The sequence below is a fragment of the Peromyscus maniculatus genome, chromosome 19, assembly GCF_049852395.1.
Source record: "Peromyscus maniculatus bairdii isolate BWxNUB_F1_BW_parent chromosome 19, HU_Pman_BW_mat_3.1, whole genome shotgun sequence".
NCBI classification, from domain to species: Eukaryota; Metazoa; Chordata; class Mammalia; order Rodentia; family Cricetidae; genus Peromyscus; species Peromyscus maniculatus.
In genome coordinates, this window is record NC_134870.1 from 49087323 (window position 1) to 49100411 (window position 13089).

The window sequence follows — 13089 nt, forward strand, 5'->3', positions numbered from 1 at the left end:
GGGTGGCTCAGTCAGAGATCAGGCAAGGTATAGCTAAGGGCAAGTTACTCATCCATCACACGGCAGTCACAGCCTGGTGGACCGGCCCTAGGATGCGTGGGTCCCCGGGATGGTGACCGCTGAGATGATGTCAGCCTTTGAAACCCGTGAGGCCGGAGTCTAGCAGACATGGGGCCGGGTCCTACCTGTGCACCCCGTGGTCCCCTTCTTCACCGAATAGCCCAGCTGACAGTGGCAGATGAAAGACCCCTTCGTGTTCTCGCATTCCCCAAACATGCAGATGTTGGGATTCAAGTCACATTCATTCACATCTGGAAAAGACATTTTCCGGTTACTGCTGTTCATCGCCGCAATTTAAAAGCCACCTTTTAAGCTGAACAGCAAAGCACTGAAATAAACGGATAACACTTAAAATACAGCTCCCTTGAAAGATTCGTGCTGCAGGTAAGTACCTACCTGCCTTTAAGAACTCCTGAAATAATTCTTCTTTTTCATGTTTTATGGTTTTAGCAAAATGGCTCGGATTTTCAAAGAAACAGTGAAACAAGTCTTCTTTCCGTGTATGTGTGCTGATACACGTGTATCAGACTCTCATTTGCTGGGGAGGGGGTGCTGTGACATGCTGTCTTCTGGACATGACATGGTTATCGAATGCATGAACTCACAGCGGCCATGGTTACTCATGCAAGATCAACCCAACTAAAATTGGACCATTGGCGTGGTAGGTGATTTCCAGGTCCTGGCCCCGATGGAGGAGGAGTGGTCAGTGGAAAGTGACTGAGGGAGGGAAAACCATTCTTTTTGAAGGGTGTGACCACTGGTAGGGTTCCTAAGCTCCTGTGAATGGCCCTACACCTATGCACACAAGGGGGGCACTAACTGGACTCAATGGGTGATAAAAAGAAACAAAAAAAAACCTGAAGCTGAGCAGGAGACACATATGAGGAGATATGGGAAGAGAGGAAGATGGAGGCAGACATTCGATTTCACTCAGTATGATGGCCTCAATAATAGAGAACAATAAAAACATTATCACTTGCTCCTGATACCCACCGATGCATGTTTTCATGTCCATGGAAGCCATGAAGCCATCGTAACAGAGGCAGCGATACTCCCCAGGAATGTTGGTGCACTGACCACCATCGCAGACATCAGGGTGGTCTTCACATTCATCAATGTCTGATGACGCAAAGTTAATGGTCAGTGAGAGCAAGAACATTTTTCATTGGTCTCAAATACAATGTCTCCATTCAGCTCTACTTGATAAAGTCTGGAGCCACATTTCTAATAGAAGAACCATAGCATGCATATATATTTATCTTTTCTGTACCTGCACACGATCTCCCATCCGGCATCAGTGCATACCCCTCACTACAGCTGCATTCGTAGCTCCCTTCTGAATTTGTGCACTGGGTGTCGCAGCCTCCGTTCATTATCATACATTCATCGATATCTGTGCAGACATTACAAGCACATTAAACGCCAAATTTACATCCATGCAAAGGAACGGTTACTGCATCTTCTTTTTAAACATAATATATGACTAGCTTTAAATTTGTCTTTATATTGTTGGTACTGATTTAAGATTATACCATTGATATAATCCCTTAATCCCTTTCACTTCCTTTCATATAGCATTCTGTTTAGTTCACTGTCTGAGGAGGAAAGAACCCAGAAATATAACAGCTATGAAGTTTGGAGCACTTTTTATGAAAAGACCAGTGAGTTTTCTGCAAAGTCAGCAAACCATCTGGCCCCTGCTTACATTCATTTATAGTACCAAGGACTCCCATAGGCTTTAGGATATAGTGCAGACCTGTGCGGCCCACCCTTACCTGTACAGCCTTGGCGGTCTGGCGTGGCCTGGTACCCAGGACTGCAAGAACACTGGTAGGTTCCAATCATGTTCACACATTTGCCATTTCTACAGAGATTGTCGCTCAAGGAGCACTCATTAATATCTAGAAAGGACAAACAGAATTATGCTTTACACCACAGCAAACTTAGAAGAGTCTTTAGGAGCAGGCTTCACCAAAGAGGTGTCGCCTGAGTGGGAAACAGGACAATCTGGGATGTTTGGTAAAAAGGCTGGTCTCTATTCCCTTATTGCTGACACAACAACTTTCTGCTGTGTTGGGAGCATTCCCTTCTCTGTCTATAGTTTCCAAAATGGAACTGCAAGTTCTACTAGCCCTTGAAATGTGTATAATATGACTGAGCAATTGTATGTATTTAATTCTAATTACAATTAGATAGCCACATGTAGCTAGTCATTGCCACCACAAAGTACACAGACATATTGTATGCCATAAGTAAATCTCATTGTTATTTACTTTATGGATTTACACTGGTGTGCCCACATAGTCTTCAAAAGCTGTTCAGGTGCTGCCTACAGAACTTGGATTATCCTGAAGGAAGATGCCGGTTCCAGAGAACAGAGTCGTGGCAGTTAAGATCTCATATGTTTGTGTTCATCAAGCTGTTTATGTGCCTGGCTATGTGGATCTTCAGCCTGCCACTGTTAGTTTAAAACAATCTGGCCTTTACAAGATGGACAAATGCCTTTAAAAAAAAAAGTCATGCAAAAATATGTGGAGTACATCATAAAGTTCCCAGAGAACACCCTGTGACAACAGAGTGATCCATTTCCATATGCAAAATACTCATCAGAAGGAATATAAGTTAAGACTCAGTGACCACTGGATATAATGAGAAATTATCTCAGACTCGCACAACGACCTAGAAGAATATGCTACATATATTTATGGTTATAGTCATTGAGTATACATATCACAAAACATTTATTTTATAATACATATTGCCCTTTTGAGGGGCCGTTTTCTCAGCTGTAGGGTTGGTGAACTCTAAGCTGTTACAGAGACTCAGGAGCAGGTTCCCGAATCACTATATTGCAGCACGTCCATCCATGAATTCTTCAGTCCCCAGTGTAAAGTCATTATTTGCACTGTTACCAAAATAAAAATATCTAAAAGTTTAAATTCACCCTACTGAAAAATGTCTGTTTTGCTTAAGGTTCATTTCATGTACCGGCAGAGAAATCTATCTGGCTTATAAATAAAGGTGTGTACGTTGGTGAGCTGTTGCTCAAACAGTTCTGAGGAAAAGGTGTGCTGAGGAAGGTGCTTCCTGGCTAAGCCGGTGCAGGACAGCACATGTACTAGACATGTACTAGACATATACTAGACATGTACTAGACATGGTAACCCTGTGTGGATTTCAAGGGAACAACTGGAGTGGGGAAATGCCTCCAGCACTCTGCTGTGACCTCTGCCGTCCTTCTGGACTTGATGCTAGCGGAAGACCTTGAGGTGTGAGGTGTCAAGGGAGCTCGCACGGCCTTATGTGGGTGGGTGTGTAGACCTGGGTGAGGTGTGGATTCTGACACACTAGGCGAATGGGTGTGTGGACAGAAAAACAACCAGGAGGTGTCCTGGGCAGCTCACTCACCACCCTTCCTGGACAACGGAACCTATGAACCTTGCATAGAGGTCTTTCCATGGAAAGGAGCCCAGTGCCCAACATTCTAGAAACTAGATATGGGGAATTGGGATATCCAGGTTGACAGGAGCCACAAAAGTCATACATCCATTAGAACTGACTCTTGATCTTTACCCATTGTGCTCACTGGATTTCTATACGAAGGGGAAAAAAAACTCACCCACACAGTCCTCACGGGACGGTGACAGCTCATGCCCCAGGGGGCAGTCACACTGAAAGCTGCCCTCAGTGTTCACACAGGTGCCACCCCTACAAAGGAGAGGGTTACGTTCACATTCGTCAATGTCTGAAAGGTAAAAACGTGAGATCCATTAAAGAACTCGGAGGAAAAGATATTTACATATACAGTACGGGAGAAGGGACAGCGGGAGGCAGGTGTGTGGCTCAAACATAAAGACACATCCAAACAGAAGAGGGATAAGTCTCACTTGTTATTTCAATATGAAAAACATGAAACTTCTACTCTCAATACAGCGAACCCCTGGAAAATTTTCATGTACAAAATAATCTGGATCATACAACATTTACTTTTATATCTCCATAGGATAAGGGTTCATAGGTTGTTGTCAGTCAATTCAGTGTCTGTAGCTTGAATCTAAGATTCCTAAAAGATTACAGTGAGGAGGGCCTAATCTGTGGCCTGTGGCTGCATGTAGCCCGTGAGTGCAGACCAGTACATTGTGGACAACAATGCTCTTTTGTAACGGGAAAAGGTTGAACCCATGAGAGTGGCAACATCTTATGCAGTAAATTCAATAAGTCACTCATAGTGGCCTAAACATTTTTCAGTTGCACAACTACAAGGCATAGCTCTCATGGGACTGGCAAGCCAGAACACAAATCGGGGGTCACCACAATGTTATCGATTAAAAAAAAAATTGATCCCAGATAGTCTGTGTGTTGCTTCCAGTTCAAGGAAGGGATTTTTGTCTGTCCCTGACAGCTCTCAGTCCTCAGCACACTTCCGGTCAAGGGTGCTGCCGCAGCTCTGAAGGCAGCCAAGGTGCAACAGACTGGCCTGGACCAGGCTGCTTTCCTAGCCAGCCAGGGGGGTCTGACCCAGCTTACCCATGCAATTCTTCATCATCATGAAGCCGCTCTCGTATCCCTCAAAGCACTCGCATTCGAAGCTGCCCGGGGTGTTCACACAGATGCCACTCCCGCAGAGGTCAGGAGAGATCCTGCACTCATCGATGTCTACTCCCCACGTTCAAGAAAAGAAGAAAAACACAGAAGGAGAATAAGAGGGTGCTGGAGGGACGGGGCTTTCCACGGGAGGGTGCCGCACTTTTGAGACTCGGGGAAACCAGGGCTGAGAGTAGGAAGAAATGTTCTGAGGAGATCGGGTGGAGGGGACGTCTCCTTCCTAAGGCACATTCCTTTTTCCAACTGCCAAAACTGTCATGGTCAACCGGCAGGTGGGGCCTGGGTGTCTTTGAGTTCTGAAATGTGGCTTAGTTGTAGTGATGGAGAATGGACCCAGCCACTCCCCTGTATGGTCCGAGTGGGGAGGCCACGTGCTCACACGGGAGGAAGGCCCAGCAATGTGCAGAGACAGTTCATTCTGCTACCCCAGCCAAGGCAGCATGTGGACATGGAACGCTAATGCCAAGAGGGTTGGCTGGCTGGCAGGACAGAGAGGCAGCATCCAAGGCAGACCCAGCACACCCCTCAAGTCAGAGTGTGCGGACACAGCTGGTTCGTGGAGTGAACCCACATATGATCTGCGCTGCCCTTGGAAGACAAGTGCTTACTTACCAAGTTTTAAAAGATAAAGAGAAATTATGTGTTATGTTTTACCATGTTTTTTCTCACACAGTAATAATATCTGTACTCTCCAAAAGTTCTTGAGAACTCCCTCACACCTATAATGCATTTTCAGTACCGAAGTCGGATCTACACCAAATATGTTTAAGAAAACATGAGCCATTTTAAAAAAGTCACAATGAATGAAATGTTTCTGCCACTATCTTATTTTATTTTAAAATATTTGCTAATGTATCGAGTCTCTGACTGTCCTGGAGTACTCTGCATAGACCAGGAACTCACAGATATTCCCCCAGCCTCTGCCTGCCAAAGGCTGGCATGGAGGTACAAGCCAGCACACCAGGCTCATTGTGTCTTTGGATGAGCTGAAATTTGAAGTCTTGCTTTGTGATCACTGGACAACTTCTGCATTTCTGGTCAAGCCTTTGTAATCCATTGCATGCCACCAAACAGAAACATTTCTAAATTCATCTCTTTTCAATCTCATGGGGTTAAGAATGCTGTTTGCAGGGGTTGGGGATTTAGCTCAGTGGTAGAGCACTTGCCTAGCAAGCGCAAGGCCCTGGGTTCGGTCCTTAGCTCCAGAAAATAAAAAAAAAAAAAAAAAAAAAGAATGCTGTTTGCAGGGGAGGAAAGCAAGTCAAAACATGTTTATCATAAACTAAAACAATTACTAGAATATTCTTCAGGTTGAAATAACAGACACAAACTCTTAATGGCTATATTCTTTAGTCCTCATATATTTTGAAGATCATATTTTCACATCAAAACAATGGCATTTTGGGCTATTTTGTAGCTCTCAAAATTCTTCGGAGAACTGGCTTTTAAGATCAGTAAAAGAAAATAATAATAATGTGTCGGGGGGGTAGAAAGAGAGAGAGATTCTCATTGAGAAGATGGGCTTTTGCAGGCAGTGTACTCACTGTAAAGGCAAGAAAGCGAGGTTTCATTAATGGAGAAAACCCATCTTACCGGTACAGTTTCTCTCCTCCATGTCCAGGGCGAAGCCATTATTGCAACGGCACTTGAAGCTTCCAATTGTGTTTCTGCACTTCCCATAGGTGCACATCCCGGGAAAGGCTTTGCACTCGTTGATATCTGCAAACAGAGAGAGGCCCAACTGTGGAGCTGGTTGGCAGGAATGAGTCCTCCCCATTGCCTTAACTTAAAAGTCTGTCTCCATAAACAACAATCATGCAGCCATGGACAGGGACCGCTCCCGGGGTCTGAAATGACTACAGAAATGGCACGGGAAACATTTCCACTGTTGAAGAGGTTCTTCACCCTCTGAACCTCACTCCTGTATACCTAGCGGTTGCTTATGAAGAACAGTGGGGGCAGAGATCTCTCTGCTACTGAGGGCATGGGCAGGGCTACCTCTCCTCACGCTCTGTCAAAGAAAATACAGGACAGTAGAAGAAGAGGAAGAGAATGATTAGCATTCTGTTTTCCCAGCTTTCTATCAATACTGTCTTTTGCATGCAATTTAGAGTTTCGGTCCTTAGGCTGGCCACAAATCACAGGTTGAAAACAGGACCCCTTCTCAAAGAGTGCAGAGAGTGCCCTGGAACGTGTGATGGGTCAGGGACCAGCTCGCAGTTACCTTTGTAAAACGGACGCCCCGTGAGGATGTCCCCTCTGTTAGCAAAGCCTGGGCCCCGGGGGCACAGGGTCTCATATTCCTTGGTGCCAGGTTTGGGGCATTCTTCACACTCTGTGCCCCAAGCTGCCCCAACTGCACAGCAGCAGGCGTCCATGCGGAATTTCCCAGGAACGGGGTGGACGCATTCATCCTCATCCCACGTCAGAAAGCACTGTTCCACGCGGATATCTGCACCGACAAGCAGAGTCTGAGCCTAGGTTGGGAGATTCACTCAACATCCCTATCCCACATCTGTTCAGTGATTCTCACACTGGGGGCCTCAGGCTACCTGGACTTAGCTAAAACTGCACATCTCCTAAAGGATTCTTTCCTCATCAATGGCAGTGCTGTGTGAAGCCCGACTCAAGAAAGCAGTCAGTGCATGATGGTGGGCCCGGAGACAGACTGAAAATGAGAAACCAGTCTGTCACCACCTTGAATGGTCTCCATAGTAACAGTCATTTAGCAGGAGTGAAGGTGGGTTCTTAGCAGATTAACTCTCACAAGGAATCCTGAAACACTCTCCTGAGGACATGGCTCTTCCATGTCCTAGCCCACGATCATGGTCTTGCATTTTCCTTATCAGAAAAAAATAATTTCAGTGGTGGCCCCTTCTTTTTCATCTGCTTAAAGTCATCTTACGGGAGTCCTGTTAGGGTCCAGCAATGGTCAGCTACTTCACTGCTGCACCCCATTTGAAACTCGGCAAAAATCTACTGAGTCTGCTTGACAAACACATTATGTTTTTACTTCAAATGGGTTTTGTTTTGTTGTTACAAATTGTGGATCTGGGTTTTCTCCTGAGCCAGGTAGAACCATCAACTTCTTCACCAGGAAGGGGCCAAATTATTTATTTAAATGAATGAGCATTTTCCAAACTGTATGTTAATGCCCAGCTTGAGTGATTCAGGGACTCAGCACAGCGATGAACAGCCACACGACAGGGTGAGATAGTACCATAGGTCTATGGACAACATGCTCATGTGCTGGTCAACAGAAAGATGGCAGAACTCCAGTCACACACTGCCTAATGACAGAAAGGAATAACAGGTTCAGAGAAAAATTTTCTTAGCTAAACAAAATGATATTTGTGGCGAAAGCATTCTGAGACGTGACATCATGAGTGAGCTTGAAACCTGGTTCATAAGGGGAAGGTCTTCCCTGATGGAAAGGTCACCATGGCAAAAAGACAAGTTTACTGAGTCAGTTATTGTTGGTCCTGAGTCTTCCGAGCTCTCAACCAAAGGTCACATCATATCTGCGTCCGTCTTTAACCTTGAGTTACATACATTTCCCAGAATCGAAACTGAGAAGAAGCATTTTATAAGAGCAAGCACGGTAAAGTTTCATTTTGAGTCTTCCATGCAGGGTGTCTACATGAACATGAAGTCACACACTATACCACTTCCCAGAGTCTAATGACACAGCTTCCCAAACACTGGTCTCTGAGTTGACTTGACCCAGCACGGCCACTAGGGAAGGAAGGATCTTTATAAGATGTGAAGGATTTAGTTAGGTCCAACTATGAAGGTATTGAGGTCCAGCAATCAAAAACCCCCTTTTGGCACTCCAGTTAACATGCCCAGTTAAAATAAACCAACTCATCCTAACACAGGGTTCCCATTTTCCACCTATAAACTGCCATTTGCCTATGGGTCATGTCGATCTCCTCTCTATCCAGAGGCCTCCAGGTCAAATATTCCTTCTCCCTCTCCCTTGCCCCCTTTCTCCCCTCTCCCTTGTCTCTTAGCCCCTATCTTTGTTCCTCAGGGGCAAATAAATCTCCTTTGAGCTGAGAACTTGGTCTTGGTGTGTCCTGTGCCAACCCTAGTCCTTTCAAAAACTTTACTATTCCACAGCTTATTGGGAAAAGTTATCTTTAAAAGAAAAAGTCTTGGTTACATATAACACAAAATAAACGAAAGCTTCTCTTTCCATTATGAAATTCAAATTCTGTCAGCTATGGCATCGATAAAGACTAAGGTGAAACCACCATCACTACAGTGTTGACAAGGAGTCTGAGCATTTTAGATCTTTAGAAAACAAAGCATTAAGAAAATGTGCAGCTGGGTGGGTGGTGGCACACGCCTTTAAACCCAGCACTTGGGAGGCAGAGGCAGACGGATCTTTGTGAGTTCGAGGTCAGCCTGGTCCAGCCTGGCCTCTAGAGTGAGTTCTAGGACAGCCAAAGCTACTCAGAGAAACCTCATTTTGAAAAAACAAAACAAAAAAACAAACCCAAGAACAAAAAAAACAAACAAATAAATAAATTTCTATTAAAAAAAGAAGAAGTAAATTTGTACTTTAATGGTGGTAGAGGAGGGAGCAGTATGATTGACACACCTTTGTCCCTCCCTTCCCCCTTTTATCTGGAAAGTATGGTTGCAGTCAGCTGGTACATGCTAACTTTTAAAATTCTAGGTTCAAAATATGTCTAGTTTCCTTTTATGAATATAGTGAGAGTAACTCAATTTGTCTAAAGTTTCAGAAACCAAAGCTTAAATGACAGTTTTTCTTTTTTCTTGTAAAAGTACGTTTTAAACAGAAACTATTTTAATAAAGCACACATTTTAATATCTTGGAGTGATTTTCCCCTCACACTGTATCTCATTTAAAGCAAATTTCTCCAGTACAGACTCTGGTTTTGGACTGGCCCAGAGGACAAGTCCATGATGGTTAACTTCATGCATGTGGACAGGAAAGCATGCATCTTACCCAAGCACACACGGCCCGTTCCATCCAGCGTAAGGCCTTCAGGGCATTCACAGTGGAAAGAGCCTTTGCTGTTGACACAGCGTCCATTTGGACAGACGCCAGGAAACACCTCACATTCATTAACATCTGTGGGGAAATGCAGTAAGCAGAAGGGTAAAGACGTTGCTAATAGAAAAAGCAGGTGTAGCCTCATTTCCTGTGTAGAGTATTCAATCTGCAACAGCATGGTGTGGATTATTACTTTAGTTAAAGCAAAAATATTCCACAGCGCAGCCACCAGCTTTCCTGGGCACCAGCTGTGCAGACGGCCACAGCCATGCTGTCCATAAAAGTGCAGCCCAGACATGCTCCTTTGCCAGCTGTTCTGGGCCTTGAAGGCTGGGGACTTCCTTGGGAACTGTAGGAAGAGGAGAAATGGGAACCTCAAAGCTATTTCCTAAGAGCACTGTGTTGATTACACTGAGTGTAGTTTAATTGAAATTTCAAGGGTCTGGAAAAGAGTGACTAGCTCCTTGAGAGGGAATGGGAATTCTGAGCTCTTCTTTAAGGACTTGTTTCACTCAAGAATCACACCCACCTTCACAAGTCACACCTTTGATCCTGGCAAACCCTCTTGGGCAAGCTGCGTCTGGAAGCACAACAGGGCAGAATTTTACTTCGTTACAGAAGAAGAATACATTTGTCAGGCTCAGTACGAAGGAATTAAAACTTGAAGCTGGGTCACCCAGGCCAAGGGACCAGTTGTCTCCAATTCAGAAAACTCCCTGCTTGCTGTACTGCTGACACCATCCTTGTTGACCCAGACTGAAATGATTTCCCCGTCAATTGCTCTCTGCTCAAACTGACAAATGAATTAAAAGCAAACAAATCAAAGCCTCAAGGACAAGGCCATCCTGTCCCCCGGGACACATCCAAACGAGGACACCACGTTTGAGCCAATTCTCTTTCCACATCTAAGAGACTTAGGTGGTCTGCTCACACTTGATGGAAAACGCAAATATAAATTTCTAAAGAATGAATTTCACCTGTGCTGTGGATATCGCTCTGTATAAACAAAATGCAGATTGGCCAGTAGCCAGGTAGGAAGTACAGGCAGGATAAGCAGAGAAGAGAATTCTGGGAAGTGGAAGGCTGAGGCAGAGAGACGCTGCCAGCCTCCACGATGAGAAGCAGATATTAAGATACCGGTAAGCCATGAGCCACGTGGCAACTTATAGATTAATAGAAACAGGGTTGATTTAAGATATAAGAACAGTTAGCAAGAAGCCTGCCAAGGCCATACAGTTTGTAAGTAATATAAGTCTCTGTGTGTTTACTTGGTTGGGTCTGAGCAGCTGCGGAACTGGCGGGTGAGAGAGATTTGTCCTGACCTTGGGCCAGGCAGGACCTGAAAAACTCAGCTACACACCTGGGAAGACAATTTTGGAGAGACTACAATATAGTGGTCTTCCTCACTAAAGATACACTGTGAGAAGGAACGTCTGTTGACCCAGATGACATTCCAATCAACAGGTCTGGGGGCCTGGTCAGGCTCCTACCTAGCTCACAGCGCTCACAGGGGCTCCCCCAGGCAGCTCCAAGAGTGGCACAGCATTCGGATTTCAGGGTGGCCCCATTAATGTTCACCTCACAGCGGTTGTCCTGGATGTTGAGCCAGCATGTCCCTTTCAGGCTGTCTGAAAAGGAAGAGGAGAGGTTGGGAAGCTTCTATCTCGTGAGAAAATGAACTCTGTGTACACCAAAGGGATTTGTTACAGTGTAAAAAGGATACAAGAGTATTAATTCTTGAAATCATTTTTACATCACATTCTTTGAGCGTATGGACATGTGCCTGTATTTAAATACGGCAAAAATCAAATATTGAACTGCACTACCCCACACAATGTGGCCGTTCGTACAATTGTATCTGCTAATAAGCTCTAGAGAAATAATCACTACTGCCCAAGGGTTTATTCTGGTACTAGGAGTATGGTGCATTGCCATGATAACACCATAACACAGGTGGAGTGGGACAACCTTTATGATACGTGCTTTGATAGTTAAGAACAAATATATGTCGTTTCTATTCTTCCCTCATTCTTCACCGAACAAGGCCATCAAGATCTACATTCTATTTGAGAAGATCCAATATTCCCCTAACTGAAGACATTTATTTGATGACTAGCTTGGAAAAAAAAATCTTAAAAAACAAAACAAAGATAACAAACATATGATAATAACACATAAAATAAATCCACCAGTCATCCCTGGGTCATACCAGGGCTGCTTTCTTTTAGTATTTTGTCCTGTGTGCTTATGTGTAATTTTAGCTCTACCTTCAAAACTAACACGTTTATTTATCATCAATGACTTGAGGGCACAGAGCAATATAAAGACAATATAAAAATGTCCTAGCAATCTGACCACCTGAGATAGCCACTCCCAAGGTTTAAAATGTTTCCATATCTCATTTAACTTTTCCTTTTTAAACAGTGACATCATTGTGAGCTACCACGGGCATCTTGCTTTTGAGTCCACGTGTGCTGGAGGGTATGGCCAGCGGTGAGTGGAGCTTTTGATACAACAACAGACTTTAGCTGAACAAAGAGTAAATGACAACTGATTCTGAAGTAGTGGCAACGAATTTATTTCAAGTGACAGGGCCAGTATCGACTGCCTATACAACTACATGCTTAATTTTCTTTGTAGAACTGTGGCTCTCAGCTGAGTGTGCATGACACTGGCAATATTCCTGATTAATTGCAGATGCATAGCTCTGGGTGTACAGCTAAGAAATCTGCATTCTTGATCATCTCAGATGATTCGATTCTGATAACAAACGCTAGAACATATTTGATAGGAATTCCCACCACACCCCCATGGTCAGGCATGGTCAAGCATGCCCAGCGGGACACTCAGTCATTTCCAGTTCAGACGTCCTGTGTGACCCATGACCCCGTGGCTGAGTGGTTGCGGAAAGCGTGCAGTGCAACCACGTGATCTATGTGCATGTGTGGAGTAGCTACATGGGCCTGTGTGTGCAGGTGTGGCTTGGCCTTTAAAAGCCGGCCCCCTTCACACAGGTGTCCTTCCAGCAGGCCTGATCACTTCTATCCTTTTCTCTTCATCTTAATAAAACTCTTGTTAGTGGATTCTGTCATGTTTCATGACTTTTCCTCTCAGTGTAAGAGCACCGCTAAAAAAATAACAATATTGCTGCACACAATTGAGGAATATCAAAGTATATTCCCATAGAACTTATTGCAATCTCATGTAATTCTATGTGCAAAGCTTTACTTCTAAATTCAACAATAAAATATAAACAAAAGTGACTTCATAAACAGAGAGGGAACTATGAGAGAATGATGATGCCTGGGCATATCACAAGAAGTTGCCATGGCCTAAATCCTGTGGGGGTAGAGATTAAACTAAAGCAACAATTCTTTCCTTGACCTAATACAAAGAGT

At 44.3% G+C, this 13089-nt stretch overlaps 1 protein-coding gene across 1 annotated transcript in view; it reads right to left on the minus strand.

The window, feature by feature from the left end:
- Fbn2 (fibrillin 2) overlaps window positions 1-13089 on the minus strand; it is a 214223-nt gene that overhangs the window by 62308 nt on the left and 138826 nt on the right. The window contains exons 21-31 of the mRNA XM_076555290.1: window positions 11182-11319; window positions 10221-10271; window positions 9644-9769; window positions 6890-7117; window positions 6259-6384; window positions 4588-4716; window positions 3680-3805; window positions 1836-1961; window positions 1331-1453; window positions 1054-1179; window positions 186-311 (exon numbers count right to left, since the gene is read on the minus strand). Coding sequence (XP_076411405.1) covers window positions 186-311; window positions 1054-1179; window positions 1331-1453; window positions 1836-1961; window positions 3680-3805; window positions 4588-4716; window positions 6259-6384; window positions 6890-7117; window positions 9644-9769; window positions 10221-10271; window positions 11182-11319 — 1425 coding nt within the window. The remainder of the gene's footprint in view (window positions 1-185; window positions 312-1053; window positions 1180-1330; window positions 1454-1835; window positions 1962-3679; window positions 3806-4587; window positions 4717-6258; window positions 6385-6889; window positions 7118-9643; window positions 9770-10220; window positions 10272-11181; window positions 11320-13089) is intronic.